Source organism: Eptesicus fuscus, chromosome 18 (genome assembly GCF_027574615.1).
Source record: "Eptesicus fuscus isolate TK198812 chromosome 18, DD_ASM_mEF_20220401, whole genome shotgun sequence".
Lineage (NCBI taxonomy): Eukaryota > Metazoa > Chordata > Mammalia > Chiroptera > Vespertilionidae > Eptesicus > Eptesicus fuscus.
The window spans coordinates 34,985,877-35,010,299 of NC_072490.1; the positions used below are offsets into that span (position 1 = coordinate 34,985,877).

At 38.3% G+C, this 24,423-nt stretch overlaps 1 protein-coding gene and 1 non-coding gene across 3 annotated transcripts in view; both read right to left on the reverse strand.

The window, feature by feature from the left end:
* Positions 1–214: 214 nt before the first annotated feature.
* PPARG (peroxisome proliferator activated receptor gamma) overlaps positions 215–24,423 on the reverse strand; it is a 134,596-nt gene continuing 110,387 nt past the window's right edge. For both annotated transcript variants that reach the window (XM_054729725.1, XM_054729724.1), the window contains exons 7-8: positions 16,129–16,579; positions 215–666 (exon numbers count right to left, since the gene is read on the reverse strand). In XM_054729725.1, coding sequence (XP_054585700.1) covers positions 419–666; positions 16,129–16,579 — 699 coding nt within the window. In that variant the 3' untranslated portion in view covers positions 215–418. The remainder of the gene's footprint in view (positions 667–16,128; positions 16,580–24,423) is intronic.
* On the reverse strand, positions 2,555–2,687 carry LOC114228639 (small nucleolar RNA SNORA71). The gene has a single exon (XR_003614769.1). It is a non-coding gene; the product is annotated as a small nucleolar RNA SNORA71 (small nucleolar RNA).

Consider the following 24,423-nt stretch of genomic DNA (forward strand, 5'->3'; position numbering starts at 1 on the left):
ACCAAGAGTGAAAGCTGATCAGAAGTTCTATTCACATTTCAAAAAATGTGTAAGAAAGAAGGAAGAAAAATAAAGGAAAGAAGGCAGGCAGGCATAGGAGGAGGGATATAGACATAGAGAAAGGGAGGGAGGAAAGAGTGAGAAAATTGAGAAGAAAATAAAAGGAAGAAGCCTGGATTGGAGAACACATCAGACTTAGTCTTCAAATACACCCACCAATTTCATAATGTGGTCATTTTTAATATTAAAAGTAAATTGTAAATGTATCTTTATAAACAATATGCATAAAATAGATCTATTATTCTAAACCCTTTCTTTTTAAAATGCTTTTTCACAGTAAATTTTTTAGGTGTCAGATCTTCTCTCAATAGTGCAATTGGAAGAAGGAAAACGTTGTCAGTGAATTAGGACTTCTCTGCTAATACAAGTCCTTGTATATTTCCTGTAGGAGTGGGTGAAGACTCATGTCTGTCTCTGTTTTCTTTATTACTTGCAATAGCTGCACATGTTCTGTTACAATTTGTCTGAGGTCTGTCATTTTCTGGAGCAGCTTGGCAAAGAGCTGAGAGGACTCGGGGTGGTTCATCTTGAGCTGGAGCTCCAAGGCTTGCAGCAAGTTGTCTTGTATGTCCTCAATGGGCTTCACATTCAGCAAACCCGGGCGGTCTGGGGGAGCAGAAGAACAGGAGGTTCAGTTACAAAATTCTCTGGCCCCCACATCTGAAGCATATTCAGCCAAACTACTCACCCATCTTTTTCTTGGTTTGATTTGCTTTGGTTTTAAAATAAGGTTGGAAGAGAGAGTAAGTAATAGCAAGCAAGAACTGCATACAGGAGGATGGAATGAATCAGAGCCCTTTCCAGGGGCATTCTTTTCCTGGCCAGGACTTAATCTGTGTAATCAGTTGACATAACATGGTAAAAAGGCAATCTCCTCCTCAGACTGAGGACTCTTCTGCCAGTATGCTTCTACTCACTCAGAAATCTCATTTATGACTTCTGCTTCTTCTTGATGAGTCTATGTTTTATAACCTGTATTTACTTTCTCACCACAGCTTTAAATATGCTTCTAAAATACGCTTTGACTTTTCTTTTGCTTAATATCCCATATATATTTTCAGAGACAAGACATAGTTTTTACAGTTTGTAAAGATAGACAGCCCCCACTCCCACCCCGAAATTTTAACATAGGTTTCTTCTAGGTGGTTGCAGGTAAGTTTCACGTTCTTCTTTATACTTCCCTTCTTTGAAATTTTAAAAAAATTTTTCCTTCTTTGAATCTTTAAATGATGAGCTTAAATTACTTTTACATTTTTTATGTTTTTCTTCATGCAGATCTTCTTAGATGTATCCTTAAATGCTTCTTTACTTTTACTCCTTACTTTATAATAGTCTATACTTCTTTTTGTTTTATTTTCTAATATACTCCTGCTGATATATAGAAAAAGTATTAATTTTAGTATATAGAATATACTTCAATTTCCTGAACTCTTGTCAATTCAAATAGTTTTTATCCTGGATTTTATTTTTTTTCCTACTTTGGTTAGACTATTACCTCTGTAAATAATGACGGTTTTATTTCTTTCTTCTTTTCCAGTGTTTACATTTCTTATTTCTTTTTCTTGCCATAGTGCATTGGCTAATACCTCTAATATGCTTTTAAATATTAGTAGTGGTAGGAAGCATTCTTGTTTCATTCTTAACCTTGAAGAAAATGTTTCTAATGGTTTACCACAAGTATGATATTTACTATAGAGATTATATTGGATATGTTTTAGTCCTGGCTTTCCAAGAGTTTTAAAGTTTTATATTTGTTGTAATTGGGAATGTTGTTGCATTCATCAAATGTTTTTAAATTTTTCATTCTAAAGAAATTACCATATGGTTTTATCTTAATTAAGTATCATGAATTATATCAATAGATTTCCTTATATCTTTATATTCATTTACTAATAATATATTTAGGGTTTAAAAATTTGTAAGTGAGATTAGTCCAGAGTCTTTTTTTTTGTGTGTGCCATCCTTTGCCTATTTTTGGTAATAAATGTTAACTGGTCTTATAGACTGAGTAGATAAGTTTTTGTTTTTTTTTTCCTGTTTCTATGCAGTAATGATCTGTTCCTTGATGGTTTCTTAGAATTCATTGGCAGAACTGTCTGAGCCTGGTGGTAAATCTTTGACTACCTTCAATTTTTCTTCTATAGATTTTTAGTCTTCTTAGGCTTTGTCCCACTTATAAGTGACATTTTAGTAATTTAGAGTAGAATAAAGTTGTACATGATATTCTCTTAAAATCTAAAATCTCTTATTATTTTTATTAACGGAATGCTTTTTATTTGTGTATTCTCTTGTTTAAAAATCTGGTTAGCCAAAAGCTTATCCTTTTTTCCTTTTGAAAAAACCCAGCTTTTGGTTTTATTAATCAACTCTGCTTTTTGAAATGGTATTTTGTTTTCAACTTAACTAGTTCATGCTTTTAACTTTCTTTAGCTTTATTCTCATTCTCTCTCTCTCTCTCTCTCTCTCTCTCTCTCTCTCTCTGTCTCTCAGCTAGTGTGTGAAAGCTTCGGGGTTTGGAAGGGAGAGCTGGGCCCTTCAAACATGGGGAAAATGCCTTTCAGCGATTTTCTCCCTTTGCTATCAATGACCAGGGCACAGGCAGCACATGCTCACTTCTGAATGTAGCAGTCTAGTTTCTTGAATTAAATGACTAATTCACTTAGTTTTAGTATTTCTTGTTTTTTGGCAGATGCATTTAAAGCTCCAAAATTTCCTCTGAGTTTTACTTTGCTCTCACTCCATAGGCTTTGTTCAGTAGTCTTTTCATAGTTCTTTTCCAAATAGTCTGTTTTACTATTCCCATTTCATTTTTAACCTAAGAGTTATATAAAAGCATGATTTAGCCCTAGTCAATGGATAGAATGTTGGCCTGTGGACTGAAGGGTTGGGGGTTCAATTCCAGTCAAGGGCATGTCCCTCGGTTGCAGGCTCCATCCCCGGCCCCTGGTCGGGACTCGTGTAGGAGGCAACCAATCAATGTGTTTCTCTCACACTGATATTTCTCTCTGTCTTTCTCTCTTTCTTACACTCTCTCTAAAAATCAATGAAAAAATATCCTCGGGTGAGGATTGAAAATAAATAAATAAATAAATAAATAAATAAATAAATAAAAGCATGATTTTAAATTTTCAAGTGGAAAGTTTGAGTGTTTGTTTTTTAATTTCTAGATTTTATTTTCTATGTTTGTTGCATTATGGTTAGAATATAAGGTTTCCCCATTAAAGTTTACCAGAGGGTGCAGAGTTTATGTACAACATTCAGGACACTTACTTGATACCTTGCACTGATTCCAAATATTAGTTCTTGAAGGCTATTCACCCTCTTTTTCTAATTTAACTCTTTTCCCCTTCACTGTAAATTAAAGCACTGTATAAGAATTTTTACTTACCTTTTAATATCTTTCATCCTCTAGCCTCAGTTTCTGAAATTATCCCTTTGCTCCAACCATATTAAGCTATTTTCATACCAAGTCCCTCAAACTTCCTATGTTCTATCATGACTCTCTGCTCAGGCAGATTCTGCTCCTCCTGTCTGCAACAACAGTCTTCCCTTCTCTTCACCCATCTCATCGACTTCAACCTATTCTTCAAAATACAGCCTGTGTCATTATGTCCTGGTAGCCTTCCTTAGCAATATCCCTTCCTCTCCCCTGTTCTTCCGATCCCTTTTCTCTGGACCTTGTAGCACCCTATATACACTTCAATGTTTATTATATTAGTAGATTACATTTGTTGAGTGGTTATCATTTCCCAAAGATTGTGCTAAGGGCTTTATACACAATATATCATTTAATCTTCATAATAACCCCATAAGGTCAATGTTTTATGGAGGGGAAAACAAAGCTTTAGAGAAAGGAGTTAAATCTTGCCCAAGATCTGCCACATGCTAGTAAATGGCAGAGCTGACATTTGAATTCCAAATGCTATGCAGTATTCAACTTTTATGACCTTGTATTATAAGTATTGATTTTCTTGTTTATCTTCCCTACTAGACCATGAGATATCAGAAGGCAGAGACTATGTCCTGATCATCTCTGATCAAGTGGAAACATAGGAAACATTCAGCTGGTTGAGTTAATGAATTAGGTTTTCGGGCTGAGTTCTGAATTGAAAAGTACAATTCTTCTGTTTGGTGAATAAGCCTAAAGGCAGGATCGCTACACAATGAAGAAACCACCAGGAAACAGTGTTTTCCTGTATTGAATAAACGGCAGTAACCTTTATCCACTGAGGTGAGGCACAGGAGAGCAATGTTAGAATGGTTTCAGGGTAGGATTTTTGGAACTGTAAACATTCTCTGAAATTTTCTTCTTTTTTTTAATTACAGAAGGAAAGTTACCTTTGGTTTGATTCTTTGGCCCCCCCGACTTCTCTAACATGTGCCATTGACTGGACTAAGTATGTGTTTTTCTTTACATTTCAGCATTTAATTTTGGAAGCATCCGAAAATTTAATTCAGAGAATTAAACAAAATAATTTAGTCCTGGCCTAGAGAATCATGCCCCTGGAGGCGTGGTGCCTTTCTCACAGCTGCTGTGCAATAATAAACACCTCTCTGACACTTCAAGGAGAACCAGATTCTGGATTGGTGCCTTTGGTTTAATGACTGCTGATCCTCCCCCTGAACAAATGTTCCAGATTTCAAAGGCCCGTGGCAGCGTAAATGTATGTGCATGGGAAGTGGCAGTATTTTGTGTCAAGACAGGTGTTAAATGTGGCTCCTCCACGGGCTGGGACTGCACACAGGGGTACTGGCTTCTTAAAAACATTTTCTCCTTCCTCTTGAGCAGCAACTTCTGCTGAAGAGATTATATTAATCTAGTAGGTTTCGTTTATCATGACAGTTCAAACACCCAAACCCTAAAATGCAGCTGATCACGTTTGCTGGAAAAACTTGGCTTTAGTGCAATATAATGGAACAGGCCCCTCTAGGAGTGAAGAAGGATCTGGTTTGAATTTTCAAACCCCTCTTTGGCAAGTTATTTTTTATGATGTGATAGATGAAATTTGGCTGGAGGGCTGAAATTTTGTGGCCACTGATTTATATTTTCTCCAGTGACAAGTTAGATCATTTACAGATCTGTCTCACTGTCCTACTGAGCCTCAGTCAAGGCAAAATGGAGTGCAGTTGAGTGCAAAAAGTAGTATATTCTACTTCTAGATCTTTCACTAACCAGCTCTGTGAACTTGGGCAAACTAAGCTCACTGGGCTTCTTCTCTGTAAATGAAAAGGATTAGACTAAATAGATGATCTCTAAAAGCCTAATTCAAAAGTTCTAAGCTTTATTCTTATTTGTAATTCCCTTTATATAGTTCACATAATTAAACTGGGGAAGTACTCTCAAAATCTAATTAGAAAAGGGTATTAACAAGCTTATACATTAAACTTAGAATACTTGGCTTATTTAAAAAGCAAAAAAAAAAAAAAAAAAAAGCTTCCTTTGGTCTTAATCAATCCCTAGGGTCAAGGGCAAAAGGGATTTGTTGGGGTTGCTCCCCACCCCTGACTCTAATCAGCTACTAGGCTGTCCCTGGTCCCCTCTCCTATCTTTCTCTCTCTACGTTCCTTCTACTCACACTCAAACCCTTACTAAGCTAAGGGAGGTATCACAAATGTGCCATAGAAATCTAAACACCTGGAGCAGTCCTGGGTCCTTCCCTTTCCTCTCCACTTCCCACCGGCCCAGAGTCTGCTAAGATCGTTCTTAGAAGGCCTGAGATTCTCTCCCTGCACCTTGCTGAGGGTTAGAATTGAGTTCTAGAACACGATCAGGGTCAAGGGACCCCTTTTACCGGGCTAGGCTGCCTAGAAGACCCTTTTGGGAATGTGTGTATTGACTCACTCCAGGACATAACACTCAAGGAAGCTGGAGTCAATTACTAGTTCCGTACTCTCCAGGCTGCAAAGAATTGGGAAAGAAACCTTTCCGGTCTCCATTCACACGGTGCTGGAATTGATTAGAGAACACACTGTTGATTATGGGCAAATCTACAAAGCTCCTATCTTATCTAGATCTGGTTCTGTTAAGTGGAGAGCTTATCTGAATCAGATTCAAATTCTCTTGACCCTCCTGGGATCTGCCCACCTGGACCAGGCATTTCCCTAGCACAGATTTTCTCAGGAGGTGTCTGAGTTAGGGAACCAGATGGCCACAGTGGAGTCTCCCGAAGGAGATGTGAAAAAACCGAAGTGAAAGGTTTTGTCTCTGTTCTAGGAGCTGTTGTCATGGCACTCCCAATCTCTCCCTACTGGCTTTCTGATAGACACTAGCAATCTGGAAAGGACTGTATCCGGAGCATTTAGAGAAAAGAGGTCTGATAGCTGGGCAGCTGTAAACTGATCCACAGACAGGATTGGGTGGAAACTGAAGGGGAGGGAGGGCTACTTAGGGAGCTTGGTAGCTGGTATCTCACTTTCTTGTACACTTCCTCTTTAGTTTCCTCTATTCCATTGCTTCCTAAGTCACAGATCCGTTAAAAAGAGCACTGGATTTGGAGACAGAGACTTGATTTGAGTTCTGTCTTTCCTCCACTTAATTTTCTTTGGTTTAATTTTTAAGACAACAATGGAATGGATTTTTTTTTTTTTTACTAAGGTCATGGTGAGAATGAGTTAGGTAAAGGAACTTTATAAGATATTACTATCCTGTGTTTGTTTAAAAAAGGTAATTTCCATAGGGATCATCCAGTAGTGTAAGCAGAGGTGGGGTGGCATATATACTTTGGGGAAATAAAAATTTTTTGAGGTTTATTGGTGAGAACATAAATTCAGGAGTGCAAGAAAATAATTCTTGATGCAGACACATGTTTGGGGGTTTGGGCAAATAATGTAAGAAAGTTTTACATGTGTTCTTTTCATATTTAAATTTGAGCTGGAGATTGATAGAGTATAGTGATTCTCAACTTTGGCTACACATTGAAATCATCTGGGGAGATTAAAAACACATCAACTAATTAATATGTGGGTCCCATCTTTAGAGATTCTGACTTACTTGGCCTAGGGTATGACCTTCAATATTTCTAAAAGCCCCCAGGGGATACTAATGTGCAGCCAAGAGCAAGCACTACTGGTTTAGTGAGAAGCAGTTGGAATCCCAACCTTACAACTTACTGGCTAGGTAATCTTGGGCAAGTTCCTTAACCTCACTGTACCTCAGTTTCCTCATTTAAAAATGGGGATATAACAATAACCCCATATAACTAAGAGTTGTTGAGATGATTAAATGAGTTAATAGAAGGCAAGTGCTTAGAGGAAGCAGTGTCTGACACATAGTCAGTTAGCTATGTCTATTTGTAATAGTATACTATAACTTGCCTCTTTTCCCTTCTTACCTTGCTTCTCTCATTTCTCTGATTTTCCTGGGTCCTCTTTATTTGTTTATTAATTGCACCATTTTCCTTAGCTATTCTCTTCAACACCCCCAGATGTTTTTCCTTTTCCATTCCTTGGACTGCAGCTTGCTGGGGATCTAGAATTAGGATTCCTGGCAGGGCTGGCCTAAATTAATCAGAAGCCTGAGCAATGGAGATTTTAGGAGAAAGGTAGTTGACTGCTACTATGAGGGAAAGGGAACAACATAGAGATCTTGTAAATGCTTTACCAAATAGGTAAAGATCATCTGTAACGAGCATATTTTCTGCCTACAACGCACATGCTGCTGGTAGAGTCCTTCACTCTGAAGTGGGTTAACATTCTAACATTTCCCTGTTTAAAGAATAATTTAATAAATGCTTTCTCTGTCTATGTTCAAATGATAATCGCTCTTCACAACAAGGACACATATGATTTGGTTTAGGATGGAGGATGGGGGTAACATCCACCATGAAACCAAGCCCAGACAATATTTTCTTTTACCTGCACGCTAAGAAGCAATTCCACACCAATTCCCCTCGTCTCAAATGCTCAACTACCACCTCCAAAAAGCCTTTCAAACTACAACACAGAACACAAAGATACCTAGCAACCAGGTGGGTAACATTTTCCTTTATGCTATGCTCAAAGCTCGTTTCTTTGCTCCAGGGTACCTCTAGTGAATTAAGCTTGGGCTGTGTTTTATTTCTAAGTCTTTCAGAATGAAAATGGGATTTGAGATTTCAATCCTGCCCTTGGGACATCCCTATCTTTTCTATCTCCTTCGCCCTCGGGTTAGGGATCTCTAGTTCTTCTAGTCATTGGAGGTCAATCAATTCAAGCTTAGCCACCTGGTTTGCTCCCTTTCTCTGAGTCAGGACCAAAAGAGCAGTGCTTTCTTCCCCCAAGCAGAGGAAGGTAGATATATTTCTGCTCCTTTTATGTCGAACATTGGCTCTGATCAGGACCAAAAATGAGAGGTGGGTGCGAGGCAGAGGAAAGGCTGGAGCAGAAAGATAATGGAGAGTGATTCCTTCTTTCTCCTTGAGTCTGACACACTTATGCTCCCAGTACAACTATTCTTCCTTGCTTCCTCAACCTTTAGAAATGCCAACAGCAAACCAAAGGTAGCCAACAGCAAACCAAAAATAAAAACGGGGCCACGTATTAGTTCTCTGCATGCCCCATATCTTCTTTTCCATGGTCCTTGAGAAGACCCTCAAAACATAGGTGTGATCGATAATTTCTAAATATGACCTCTCAACACATAATGTCCCTCCAAATGTAATCAGAATACTAGGAGTGTGGAAACCCACCTCACTCATATTCCCTTATCTCCTTCAGGGCCCCGGGGGTTAGAGTTTGCCTCTCAACTTTTCAGGCCCCTCCCCCTTCCTCCAGTATCTCTTTCCCTCGGGGTTTTGTTCTCCAATCCACAACTAATCCCCTTAAAGAGATAGCTGATAAAGGGATTAGTTGATATCTCCCTAGGGGTATTATATTGTAATAAGGATTTTAGGAATGACTATTGGTGAAAATAAGCAATTTAACTGGCAAAATTGAGTGGAGCTACTTCTAGTTATATCATACAAGGGAAAAGGGAAATTTAACATTTATTGTGTGCTTAACATGTCCCAGGCACTGTGCCAAAGACTCACATAATGTTTCATTTACTTTGGGCATGGATAAGGAAATTAAGGTTTAGGGAGGTAAATAATTGCCTGAAATCACACATCTAGTTAGTAGTGGAATGGGGGTTTTGAACTCAGGGCTGTCCATGTGATTCCAAAGCTTTCCAATGCACCACCCTGCCTCTCTTCCGGTTTACTCATTTGTGAAGCTGGCAAGACCCTTGGAAGGTGCTTTCCCTAGCAGTGCATGGCTCCTTTGCTACCTGTATTGGCTCTCCTGTTATGCGTGACTCTAATCAGTCCTCAGTTTCATTCTTCCTCACTTGCCGATGATCTGTCTGAATGTCTTGGTGAATTGTGCCAGTCTGGAAGGCTGCCTGGGGTCACCCAGAGTTTAAACACACATTGTGAGAACCCAAAATGATAAAGTACTCCAAAAAGCGGCCCACTGACTGACTGACTGAACCTTTTCCAAGGCTGCCGGTGTGGTGACAGGAATGACTCAGCAGTTTGGCTTTCAATCCCATGTCTGTCTCTGGGGTCAAAATTGCTCACTCACTAAAATGATCCCAGCCTACCAGGCCCGGGGTGAGGAGGACATTTTATTTCTGAAGCAGTCACAGATAAAGATTTTTCTATATTCTACAAATAACAAAAGCCCGTGTGTGTGTGTGTGTGTGTGTGTGTGTGTGTGTATGTGTGTGTGTGTGTGTGTATTTTTAAGTTTCGCAGATGATTCTAATATGTTCCATCTTTTCCCTACTCTCCACCCTCAGCTCTCTGGGTTTTAGAATTTGAGTGCCAGTAGAGAACTTACAAATACCCTTCACTCTTGTCTAAACCAAGTCTATGAGGTTATGAAAAGAGTGAACTACTGGGACCTTTCTAGATAACTCAAACTGAGTCATTATTCAAAGCCATACTGGCCACCTGAAAATGTTTGCCCCCTGGTTGTGGAAGCTCCCTGAAAGTGTTTGCTCCCTGGTGGGAGGAGTAGAAGGGTAGAGGAGAAGATTGGCATAAACTATGCAGACAGAGTGTAGATGCCCCAAACCATTTTCAATTAATAAATGAATGCTATTACTCTCTGACATAATCATAGGCCTTTGGTGGGGGATTTGAATCATGTAGTAACACTCTTTGACTGTCCTGCTTAAGGCTTAGTAACATGAGAAATCAGATGTCCTTGTTTATTGTTGATATCACAAGAAATCAGAAAAATAACTTTCACCAATTAGGCACTAGCCTGACTCTTGTCCCCCCACCCCCCAAAAAACCCCCAAAACTGTATAGATAAGGTAGTTGAATATTTAACTGGTATAGGTGAGAAGAAAGTTGGCCTACTATTGTTCGTCGTATTTTTAATACCTAATACCATGAACAATAGCAGGCCAACTTTCTTCTCCTATTTTGGGCTTTGTCTCTGCCCAGTTAACTAGTAAGGATGATAGAAACAGACAAAGAAGACCATGCAGAATCAGGCTCCCTACGCTAGGATTTCCTCAAGAAAAGTGTAGGCCCACTCAAGCATGTACACTCTGTTCCAGAGGAGGGCTATACGTACATTCTAACTAGTATAAATAGTTCTGTAGTAAAATGGAAAGATGACACATCAGCCGGAAGTATCCTTAAGATTTGAAAGACAACCAGGGATGGGGAAGAGAGCTCCTCAAACTCTGTGCCTGTGGAACGTTAGTGTTCTGTGAGCTGGAATGAGGTATTCTGCCGATACAACTGAATGAGTGTCATTTTGATTGTTTGTTTCCAATGGGCAGGAAGAAATTAAATGAGTGGATGGTATTTTAACAATTTTAAATTTCTCTCGTCAATTTTTCTGCAACCACTTATCTCTATTAGAACCTGGTGTAAGGTGGCATCTGATTAGGTATGAATGTGTTTACTCAGTTAATTATAGCTTATCAATTTTTGTGGGGAGCTCTGCAAACAGTGCTATTATTTCCAGGGGCCATGCTACCTGAACAAGTGAAAGAATACAGCACCAGTCTTCAGGGTTATCACTGGGCCCCATTCCTTCCCAGAGCAATTTTCAAACCCAGGGTGTAATTTTGTTAGAAAAGTTAAAATGGTGTTTCAAGAAGGGCTTTGACTATTAGTAAGTAATATCTGGACTCTAACTTGGGAATTCTTGATTAAAATATTTGCAGGCAATATGGAAATAGGTAGTTCTGGATAACTGCCAAAGAACTCCAGGACCAAGGTAATTAACTGGGATGCTCCCCCATCTCACTACACAAAAGGCAGTAGTAGTTAAAGGCATCAGTTTTAAGTTAAGGGAGACCCGGGTCTGAACCTTGGCCTCACCTATTAGTAGCTCTGTGACTTGGGCAAGTTGCTTAATCTCTCTAAATTTCTACTTTCTCCATTTGTTAAATGGGGATAATAGACTTTGTAGAGCTGCAGGAAAGGTTAAACAATGATTATGAATGTATGTATGTAAAGTGCTTAGCATATAGTCTGGCACACAGCAAAATAATAGATAAATGGTAGTTATTATTATTGTTAATATTTGATTATTATTCACTAAACAAGCATTTATTAAATACTTATTCTGGGTCAGGTGCTGTGCTTTGATTCTAGTCTAATTCCAACAAATTTAAAAGTCTATATCTATATCTAAATCTATACCTAAGCATATATATACTCTATAGTCATGATCAAGGGTGAGAAACAGAGATCTCAGGTTATTGACCTATGGGACAAGCAGTTATCTACTATTTCAGAGGATATTATTTTTCTTTGATCTGCAAATGTGTAACTATGAGAACAATTCTCCCTTCTTATGCCCTATTCTCCCTGCCCACTCAGCAGCAGAAATGCACATGATCACTCCAAGAGCACAGCTGTCCAAAAATTGCTTCACAGAGAAAGAACATGGCTGGGACTGCTGGAAAAGGAAGAAGCTGCTATATAGGTGGTTTGGATAGCCAAGCCAGTCTCAAGAGAGTAAAAGAGGAGGCTGGATGACTTGCCATCTGTGGCCATTGTATCAATATTTATAGCTTCTCTGTCATTAGGATGGCGATGGCAATCTGCCTAGAAAAATATGTTGTAAAATCCAGTGAATTTCCTCCCCCATATCTTGGAAGTTTGGGAAGAACGGTAATAGATTCCAAACTGTTTTGAATTAGCAAAAAGAGCTTTTTCCTGTTGTAGAGTTCCAGCTGGAACCCTTCTATGCTTTTTCTTCCCCAAACAGCAAACGCTCAAAGGGGCAAAGTGTCCAATGGAGTATCCTGGGGCTTGTCAGCTTTACTGAGCTTTCCACTTGGCTGTGGTTGCTGGGTAGGTTTTGGGAGTTTGCATGTGTGGCTGGCATGATGCTGTGGCGCCAGTTGCAAACATGCCCTTGCTGGAGGCAGTTTTATTACTCTTGACGCCACCTATCCAGTCTATCAGAGAGACTAGAGGGAACGGGGAAACTATTACTCATCACAAATACCGAGGAATAAGGTATGGATTATGGTTACATCTACACCTTAGCGAGCGTCATGAAGGGAGCACAGGTTGTGACCCCACCACAAACGTGAGGGAGCTGACCACAATCCACTAGCCAGGTAGCAGGGGGCAGGGCTTGGGGCAGACAGGGCATTTGGAGGTGATAGTTAGAACACCTGGGTTTCACTCCTAGTTCCACTGCTCACTAGTTGTTAGATCTTAGGCAAATTGCATAAGTCTATGACCCTCACTTTTCTGTCTATGAAATGAGAATGCATATGAAATACTCTTAAAATGTACACAGTGCTTTCCTTTGTTTCTAGAGTGCTGATGTTTTTAGTCTCATTCTTGCCTAAGGCTCAGAGGAGAAAGAGAGAAAGGAGAAAAACTTGAGAACTGGGTCACCTTCCTCACAATCTTGGTTTGAAAGCTGAGTAAATAGTAGAGATGCTAAGCACCAGGCCAATCTAAGTACCACATCTAATGGTATCAGCAGTTTCTAGGGTTGAAGTTGAGTGACAGTGATCTTACTATAGCAACTCTAGTTTCCTCAGCAAATACTTGTTGGGTCAAATAAGGTACTTTCATCCAAAAAATCCCCTTTAGGTCCTCTGGGCCCCCCCTTTAATTCCCCCAAGTCCTTACCACCCCACTCTTACATCATGCCCATCTCCCCATTCTTCCTTCAGTCTAGGGTCATAGTGCCTTCACTAGAATGAAGCTCTTCTGTGATTCTAAACCTAGCTCAGAATGAGGTCAATGGATGCCTGTCAAAAGCACTTTTTTCCTGAAATCACTAAAGCTATTTATAGACATCAGAATGAACTGCAGAGGAGAAAATAATTGCTCGTTAAGATCAGGTAGGATCAGAAATATGTTGACTGAATCAAAACCTCTTGCTTACATGAATATTTTCCTTTTCTGGAAAATCCGATAGAAAGAAAATTAAAACTAATTGAGAGCCCTGTCCAGTTTTGCTCAGTGGTTAGAGCACCTGGGTTGCAGGTTTGATTCCTGGCCTCAGGCTGCCTGAAATAGCTATTACATTGAACCAAGCTATTCACAGAGCTGTTTTTTTTTTTTTTTTTTTGCTAATTAATGAAATATTTAAGGGCCTAACAAGTCACTGATTTTTAAAATACTCTAGCTTGTGAAATATGGGAAGTAATGACATTTTTCTAGATGAAACCACACTGTTTTCTCATGTACCCATATAACAATATCACTCAGGTTCAAAAAAGTCCATAATTATCATGATTATTTCTTATCTAGATATTTCCTGGTTAGGAACTAAGTATCTTTGAATGGTTTTTTCTAAATGCCTCCCTTAGCATCTATGGTGGGAATATAAACAGGTACCAACTTTACGGAAAACAACCTGGCAATGATGCAACAACGACTTAAAAATGTTCATAGCCATCTACCCAGCAATTCCATTTTGGCCATTTGGAATCAGAAAATAATCTGAAAATTGAACAGAAATTTACACACAAGAATGTTCGCTACAGCAAAATTTGGAACATATTTTAAAAAATTTTCTATGTTCTTTTCTATAGATTTTTATAATAAATTATAAGAAACCTAAGCATATATAGAGATAATTTAGTATGCAATAGTCTTTTATAAAATGAAATATTTTATAGCTATTAAAAGTGCACTTGCACAGAAACTTGTTAGTAGGAGAAATAGGACTTTGCTAATCTAGATTTATTCTGAGAAAAGAGACTTTTACTTTTCACTTCCACCTTTCTGTACTCTTTGGATTATATAATGACCAAGTATTTCTTTTATTTTTAAAAGTTAATAAAAATATTGACAAAGAATATGTAATGGGGAAATGATTAAGCAGAGAAAGAAATACGAACATGGTTTATATAGTGTGCTTAGGAAAAACCTTAGAAATATATCAAATGCTAATCATTTCATTTCTCTTTTTCATTAAAAATAAAATGTGCCTTCAAGTACTAGCTAGTTAAACAATATTAACTTGTTTTCTAATCTGTTTTTTCAAAATTTAATCTTTTTCTCTTAGTGAACCTCAAGTAATCTGGAATATCATTTTTGTTTGCTGAACTAATCATAGTCCCAGGAGGATCAAGGGTTAATTTGTTTAAGAAGTAGTCAAGATACTAAAACATGTTGTATAGCATATTTTTGTTACATTAAACGTAACACCAAAAAAGTCATTTTTAAAGGAGTTACAACTTGACACTGGACTTAAGGCTCCAGAACTAACCTATGCCATATTGTTATCTATATATACCCTAGTCATATACAGGGCAGTATCAGTACAGACTCTGGAGCCAGACTGCCTGTGTTTATAATCCTGGCTCCATCTTTTACTAGTTGGGTAACCCTGGATAAAAGATTGAACCTTTTAGTTTCCTTGTTTGTAAAATGGAACTTACTTCATTGGGTTGTGAGAACGAAATGAATGTGAATGCAGTGCTCAGAACACAGTAAGTACTTAAGCATTTGCTATTATTATTATTACTAATACACTACACACCTGATTTCAGAAGCATTCTACTCTCAAGTAATTGGACAACAAAGGACAGTAGACTGGATCATGCTCTTTATAATATCCTGTACAGTTATACACAGCTTATCTATACGTAATCTATATCTATATCTATATCTATATCTATATCTATATCTATATCTATCTATGTCTATATCTATATCTATAGAACCCTTCCACCATGCCACGCCAGTTTTCACAGAGGATATTCTGTAAGGACACATAAAAAGCTCACCTGAACTCCATTTCAGTAATGAAAACTCGTCATTAAAAACAACTTTTATAGAGCAAGATGACAGTAAAACTTTCTTCTATTCAAGTTGGAAACATGTGAGAGGCCAATAAAAGTAACATTTAGTATAAAACTTGGCTTTTGGAGTTGGTTAGTTAGATCATGTACTTGCAAGGCCAAAAATACAATGAATTGCTAAATAACTCAATTCATTTCTCTGCTCTGTGTTCTTTGGTTCAGACTGCATTCTTAACCACAGCCAACCACCTCACAAAGGTATTTTAAGGGAAGCAATCAAAGGAATCTACATGAGAGAGTAGGTAGAGGTCGGTAGATAGTATATATGCTGATATTGGAAAAGCAATTCAAAGAAATATCTTACTGATGGTGGGGCAGGAGCATAATTTGACCCAAAACACTTAATGGTGCTTTCTCTATGCCAAGTGAGCACCATCTCCAGCACAGTTACACATGTCATTACTTAAATGAAATAAATATTAGATTGGCCTTCTGGAAAGGAGAGGAAAAAGACAAGGAAAAAAAGAAAATAAGGAGAAAGCAAAAGGAGAAGAGGGCATTTGTCTTCCATGCTTGCATTTGATTAGGAAAATATTATATGAGGATTAAAAGAAAAGAGCCTGGGTTAGCCTCAGCCTTCAAACAGCAAATCTATGATATCCTTTCTTGGTATTTTACATGCGTGGTGACACTTTCATGGCATTATGCCATTGGCATTTTCTGTATGAAAAGTGCAGTGAGTACAGAGAGAAAAGGAACATTCACTAGCACTAGGAAAGTAAAAGTAAAAAAAAAAAAATATTTCAGCCATTCCATCACCATCCCACCCACTTTTATGGAAGATCAAAGATGAATCTTACCTCCACTGAGAATAATGACGGCTATAAATATTGCCAAATCACTGTCATCTAATTCCAGTGCATTGAACTTCACAGCAAACTCAAACTTGGGCTCCATAAAGTCACCAAAGGGCTTTCGCAAGCTCTTTAGAAACTCCCTTGTCATGAATCCTTGGCCCTCCGATATGAGAACCCCATCTTTATTCATCAAGGAAGCCAGCATTGTGTAAATGATCTCATGGACGCCGTATTTTAGGAGAGTTACTTGGTCATTCAAGTCAAGGTTTACAAAACCAGGAATACTTTTGGCATATTCTGTGATCTCTTGCACAGCTTCCACTGAGCGGAACTGACAGCCCTGAAATATGCGGATGGCCACCTCTTTGCTCTGCTCCTGCAAGGGGGTGATGTGTTTGAACTTAATTTTATCTTCTCCCATCATTAAGGAATTCATGTCATAGATAACAAATGGCTGCAAATAAAAAAAGAGAAAAAGTGGTTTAGTTGGAGACTTCTCATTCACAGTGAACAGCATCCCAGTTTCTTTATACATATTTGCTTTAATAACTGAAATCTTTAAAGTCAACAACATTAATAATGACAAAGTACTGTTATCTCCTGATTATTCCTCCTAACGGTCTTCTAGGATCAAAGATATTTAATCTATTTTGTTCTTCTGTTCCTTCAACTTATCCTACAAACCTTTACATGACTAGCTAATAGTTCTCATTTCTTTTGTTTGAGGAGTGATTGTTGTTGATTTTAAAAATGATAAAATCCATTGTTTATCTTGGCTTTCAATGGAATATGTATTTTATCCTTCTTTCAATAAAAAATCCTTTCAGCAGCCCAGTCCGTGTGGCTCAGTGGTTGAGTGTCGACCTATAAGCCAGGAGGTCAGTTCGATTCCCAGTCAGGGCATATGTCCGGGTTGCAGGCTCGATCCCCAGTGTGTGTGTGTGTGTGTGTGTGTGTGTGGCGGGGAGAGGGGGGGGGTGAGGTGGGGGGGATGGGGGCGGACGGAGCAGGAGGCAGCCAAACAATGATTCTCTCTCATCATTGATGTTTCTGTCTTTCTCGCCCTCTCCCTTCCTTTCTGAAATCAATAAAAATATTTTAAAAAAATCATTTCAGCAACCCAGGGTTGAACAGACCCACTTGAACATAAAGTAATCTCGCAGTTTTAGATTAAATCTACTGAGATCTCAGTATGCATGTAAAATATCCTTAACAACAACAACAACAATCAATCTGAAAGCAGACTAGAAATATTGAGCCAAGAAAATGTCTATTTCTTTTCTTAATGCTCTGGAAGCAATCTGTTTCAGTAAGAGCAGATGTATAAGGCCTGTGGGTAAGTGTTGCAAAAAGTGGCAAAATAAAAAGAGTTCTGAACATATTTTTTGAAATATCTGTATCAAATAATCAATAAAACAGGTTTGCGATAGGCTGTTTTAAAAAGCAGGTTGGGTTAGTCATGAAATGATCTCTCTCTTTCATTTTCTTGTATAGAACTAACCAAAGGTTTGTGGTCATTATGGAAACTCTCAAGGCTACTCTGGTTGAGAAGGGGCAGCACTTTATGTACAGATACTGAACTATATAAGGACTTAAACCCCAAATCCTCTTCAAATTAGTGTATACAAGGAAGCACTGGAATAAGAGTTGAGGGTACTCGGGATCTAACTTTTGTTCTGTGGTTAACTATGTGACTTTAGGAAAGTAATTTATCTTTGTTAGGCCTCAAATTTCTCAGTTGAGGGGAGTGCATTAAATTAGAGGTTGCCATCTCTTCTCTTGATGATATTCTAGTTGCATTTCTCAGAAGCAGTGTGTGTGTGCGCGCACGTGTGCACACGCAGTGAGTGGATACGTGTGAATTGTGCATACACACATGCATATACACTGACGTGCTAAAAATAAAGCTTCTTTTCAGTAGATATGCTGAGAATTCTCTCCTGACTGGCAAGAGGAAGTGGGTGCAGTGAGTGGCAGCTGAAGCCAGCTTCAAGACCCACTGGTCTGGAGATTCTAACTATTAATCTCCACCAGTCTATGATTTTCACCAAACTATTAAGTCTGTTCTACACTGAAGAAAATAACACTAACACTAAGGGCTCTTAGATGCTGAGTAAATTTCCAAACTTGCCTATTATTTCAGCACCATTCACTGGAGTTATTCCAGAAATTCTTTTTTATTTTTTTAAACAAAAAAATGCACTTGTATTGTTTAGCAACCAAAAAGGAGGACAGATGTGAGGACCCAAGAGTAAGTTTGCCTGGTGGCTCTAACTAATTCTTCAAGTAAATCAGGAGCCAACAGTGCTTACTATGTTTTGGGGTATTTTGTGCTCCCACCTCCCACTTCAGGACTGATATTATTAGTGGGAGAGGAGAGTAAGTTACATCAGTTAAAATGTGCGGAGTTTCCCCAGAACGTCAGATTCTAATCATGAGAAAATCTTGCTTTTATAGAACCTAAGAAAATGTGGTTTCTGTCCTCCAGGAGTTTTGCAACTTATTAAAGTTTATGTTGATGAAATATTAGCTTTCTTTCGCCATGAGAATCTCATGGTATGGATACCTGAAAAGTCTACCCGCACATGCATGAGTACAAATTACATGACTATAAAATTATCATCTCTTTACACATGGAAGGACTGTACCCAGAACTACCCATTTCCACTTTTGGATGAGCTTCTGCTCAACAGTTTGGTTTCTTGGCACAGAATATGTGCCTAAAATTCTTCTACCTCCATGTAAGCAATTTATCTGGAACTATGCCCTGATAAATCACCCTGTGACTCTTCCCCTTCACTTCCCCTGTCCCCTCATATAAAGCCCCAGGTTCCTGTTTTTGAAACTCTGTGATAATTGAGCATAGGGCACAAAATCCTGCTAATTTTCTCTCCCAATTTAACAACAATGTGACTTTAACCCCTTGGCAATCGATGTTGGTCAGGATTTCCTGGCAGTAAACACTCAAGGACAGAGAAAGGAATCAGCAGCCCCCACCATTATGCCAAACCATTCCTTTTTTTTTTTTTTTAAATCCCTTCAGCATTTTGAAAAAAGTGATGAACTGGCAGAAAATTCTAGGTATTGACATGCAAATGAATACCAGGTGGATTTTTTTTGTTTTCCCCCAGTCATATCTGATTATGCTGTTTTCATTGTATTTTTAAAGTCTGCAGCTTAGATTCTTTCAGCCTTCATAATCGATCTGTCAAACTGTAAGTGATCATTAGACACGATCTGCCTTTCTTTGCCACCAAATCACCAATTCTTAGGTTGCAAACAATTAACTTGCACATTTCACAATGGGACCTCCTTATCCTGAAAGCTAACCCCTTAAAACTGCAGGTGAAATGCCGTCTGTGGAATTTATCTTGAATCATTAATTTAATATTACACCTCTGGTAAAATATTACATTCTTTTGTATATTTTGTAAAGGGAAGCTTTATATGTTCTATTAGCTTGTACAGCATCATCTGAGGAACCTGCCATTATAAGAGGAACCATATCATCTTTGAATTTGGTCTTAATGATTTTATACTTCTAGTTTAGGGCTAACAATGTACTTATCAGACATTCTATCAAGTGGCTACATAAGCATCTCTCCTTAACAGGAAAGAACACTTAATTACATCTAGGATACTATCAGGGATAGATCAGGTTTTGTGAGGCCTAAAATGTATACAGTACATTTATAACAATTCCTGGTTCAATAATACAAATTATAAGCATAAAATTGGTCTTCCCAGTGCATTCAAAGGGGCTCTGTGCAAGCTTCATTAGCTTCCTGGTGAATCTACCTCTGGCCACTATGATGCTTGTACTCCTTCTATACTGGACAGACCAGAAAAAGGTGAGAATGAAATGAAGAAAATTGTACTTGAACACAATGCTTTTCCAGAGAAAAGTGGTTTCTGCAAGGAGAAATTACAGAAAAGCTTTCTTTGAAGTGATACATAAAATGTACTTTATTTTTGTATGTGTTGATTTTCAAAAATGGCTGCACATATCAAAGCCAGGATGGGATTAAGGGTACTGTTTTATATAGATCATTAAATTTAATTATACATCTATTGCATGCCCACCATGTGAAACACAAAGGTCCTGGAGAAAGTTGGCTAATGATTGAGGAATAGAACAATAGTATTCCTCAGTAGTCCAATAACATTTGCCTTTTAATATATGAATTATGAAAGTGATTATACATAAATGCTCTAAGTTTTCAGCTCCTTGAATAATAAAATAGCAAGCTAAAGGAGGTAAACAAAAACGTCAACTAACAAAGCAGAGAGTATTCCAGGGATTTCTCCCTTTTGGGAGATTGAAACTAGTGTAGTAGACAACCCTACCATCTCACAAACGATCACTTTGGTAACCAGGTAAGAGTTAAAAATGGCCTGGAAAAAATGTGTGCCTCCTCTGGTGGGGTTCTCCTGATAGTCTTAGTTTTTTGACAAATTAGAGCAAAGGCTCAAGAAAGAAAATTGAATTCTTAGGGTCCATCTTCTTCATTTTATTTCCTTTTTCCTCTTTATACTTCTGACTTTCATTCCTTTAGACACATATGGTTTTTCTTGATTAACTACAGTGGGTGAATGGTAACCCAAAATGCTTTGGTTGGGTTTTCTCAACTTCTTCCTGGTTTCTGCCCATGTTGTTCCTATTTTCCTCTTGTTGAGAACCATGGGATTTATCGAACTAACGGGGTATTCGGAAATAACCTACATTATCATGCTCTGATTAGGTATGAATAAACTAAAGCCAAGAGGTGTTCCACAGTCAAATGGCTATTTACAGCAAACCTGAACGAGAACTAGATCTCCCGATTCATGTTCAGTTCTTTTCTCTTTCTATAGCTTTCTACATAACTTCCTACTTTTTCTTTTTGAAATAAAATGACTATCCTGAGAACTGTCACTTATATTTTTATATTTTAAATGTTTTTATTGATTGAGCACACTGGCCAGGGCAGGACTGTGACTTTGAAACTGAAGCTCTTACATGCTAGGATCTTGGAGGCAGTGCCTTTTGAACTGTTATATCCTAGAGGTGCTACTTAAGTGCTGTATGTGATTGAAGTTTGAAAGTTTCAAAATGTAATTCCATTTTCCTGCATGCTTTAGAGATTGAAGACAAATGAAAACATAACAGGAAGAATTATTTACATTCTAATGAACTAGCAGATAATCACAGCTCTTTAAAAACCATTGATTGCCAGCCAAAATGTTCCTCAGCTGGCAAACAAGGGTATTGGCTAACTGAATCTAGCCATGCAAAAGGAAAAAAAATCCAAGTACTTTCTTCTTAACTACATAGAATATTATCTTTTTTATTTATTGTCTGAAAGGATACCATTGGTTCAGCTGTGTCATATTTTTAACTGTTTCTGACAGTCCTGGCAACAAAGGAATTTATTTTATTAGTATTAATATATGAATTGATGATCCCAGGAGCACAGTTCTTTAGTAGCCATTGAAAGGAAACAGCATGACTATCCTGCTCTTTATTTATACTGGGTTCCATGGTCTCTCTTCTCTGAGGATTTGTCTGTTATCTTCCTCCTCAGGAGAGCAAGTTCTGGCTCACTCAAGCTTTTCCACAGATAAAGGGGACAGAGACCTCCCTTTGTTCAGCTGTAAGTGTAGGGTTTAAAAGTATAGACATCTTTCCAATAGTTTGAGTTATTAGATGTGATGGACACTGTAAATTTTAGAATGAGAAAATTTAAAGGGTACAGACTATTTTCACAAAAGTTTACATTTCTATATTGGTTTTATTCATTAGTCGTTTCATATTACATATACTATTTAGAGAAACCCTTTTCACAATGGCACTGTTTTGCTCTTGTAATTACAAAAAACAGTGACTCCACATGTACCTTATCATGAGCAATGTGATGATTTGGGATGCAAAGTCCAATATAGTACAAATAACAAGTTTTATCCTTACTTGCAGATAGAGTGCAGCCAGGGCCTCACCATCCTCAGATATGGAGTGAAAAGTTGGCAGGCACACCAAAGCTTTTTATATTTATTGTTTTATGACAAACCATGGCATTGAAAATAGTTCTTGAAAACCACTCTGTGTTTATTTTCATCAACAAACATAAGATCATGTGACAATGATGCACCCAGTGTGATCATCACATCAGGGTAATGGTCAAACACTGGGAACTTCCAAAGTCCATTCAGTTCTCAAATTGCCTTCAGGAAATAAAGCACCCCAGTTCTAGCATATTCATAGTTACAGGGTTCAGTAGGCTCTCTTAAATAAGGGCCTGGGCTGGAACAAGCCACTGAAGGGAAAAGAGCCTGTGAGAGAGTCAGTGCCATTCCTATTTGAAGGGGGCTCAAAGGCTCATTGCTCCTAAAATTCTCCTGTGATTCATGTTTAGTGATTCCATACTCCATCTCTTTCTAATCCTGAGCCGAAAATTCCCAGGCATTATTTTTTTGGGCATGAAATGAAAGGTACATAATATCCCAAAGATATGGTGTCAAAGTTAAAAAGATAAGAGGGGAACAGGAACATTGAATTTATCTGTCCATTTATCTGTTTTGAAAGGTGAAAATAGCAGCAGGGAATAAGATATAGCAGAAGGAAGTTAAGTTGGCAAGGGAGAAGCCTGCAGGCAAATGCTGTTGCTGGGCCTGAGAAGAAAGATTAGCAGGCATGCCATAAATGGCAGAATAAGCAAAGGTTAAATTGAGCAGTAAGATAAATTTAAAGAATGGCCTCTTCAATAAAGCCATTTCCTTTTCCAAAGGTTCGTGGTAACTAGTCATCCACTATACTGAGCAGCCCATCCCAGACTTGGCCTAACCAACACTAGTGACATCAGTTCAAGCAAGGGTGTATAATGAGACCCAAACTGCACCCGCCATAGACACTTTTTCACAACCTCCACTCTCTCAAGAGTCCATACTTCTGCAAAACGTTTCCAATCAATTCAAATCTTAACTTTCATAAGTCTTGGCTAAGAGATAACATAACACCCCTGAGAAAGATGCTATCAAATGAATAACATGACCATGTAAGATAAAAAACAAATCTCTAGTCACACTGGAAATCACATTTTGGATTTTTTCCCCTCTCCCATATTCCTCTCTGAACTATTTCTTTCCACCCGTGTTTAATTTGATTTTGCAAGATAAGGAGAAAAGAGAGCCAAACAATTCTATTTCAGTTTTGTGTAATCAGGGGATGGATTATTTTAATTTGGCCCAGTCTCTCTCCAGACCCTAAGAGGCAATTCTGTCTCTATCCAGATCATTAATGATGTCCAGTTTGGTGAGCAAATATTAGGCTAGTTAGAGGCCCTCTGTTGAAAGTCCAGAATTTCAAAGGGCATAGGCGACAGTTTTTAATTCAATTAAGCAAATACATCCTGAGTAAATATTATGGGCAAAGCACGGTCACAGTTACTATAGGGGGAAAAATGACAAACATTTGACCTCTGAACTTGAAAAGCCTATAATCGAGCATTTTGCAGCCCTCTCCCTTAAAATAGCTTAATACCTACTTATCTCATAAAAAGCTGGCAGTTATCTTATTTTTCAAACTCAAAGATTTGGAGCCAAAGAGTCAATTGGCATGAGGTTTTAAAGTGATTTACAGTAGATTGGGCTCTGTGCCCCTCAGTAACACAGGGAAGAGTATGTTGGCCACTGGTAGGGTAACTAAATTCTTGACTACGGGGGGACATTTTCTTACACTGCCTTCCTCCTAGCTTCCAGGTACTTCCAGGCTTTCTAGCAGGGATGGCAAATCTGGACAGAGATAAAGAAAAGGTGAGAAAGCAGTTCCTGGAAACTAAATGGCTTGAGGTGACACGGTGGAGTAAACTGTTTCAGGGCTCTTTCCCTGTTATCACTCCTTCCCCGGTTCTGGGGCTCCCGGCCTCCATGTCCCTATCCTATGCTCTCATCAAACGGTTGTAATCTGCCTTAAATTGTTAACCCTCTTTAGTCACATCAATCTAGCTTTCCTTTTATTTCTCTCCCTTTAAATGAACAATTTATTTCCCACAGACAAATCAGCTTTGCAGAGGTCTTCATCTGCTTTTGACTTGTTGGGCCCCAATCTTTTCGTTTAATGAATACATAAACTTAGCTTTACTATGACGTATAGTCTGTAAAGTCTGCAGAAGACAATCCTAATCACCATAATTCAGAAGAACAACACAGCACAAGGAAAATTTCCTGACTGTGAATATACTAGGAGAGCAGAACAGAGTGGAAAATCCTTGCTGTTCTAAAAATTGGTAAAAACAAGTCATAACTCAGAATGTTTTCCCCAGG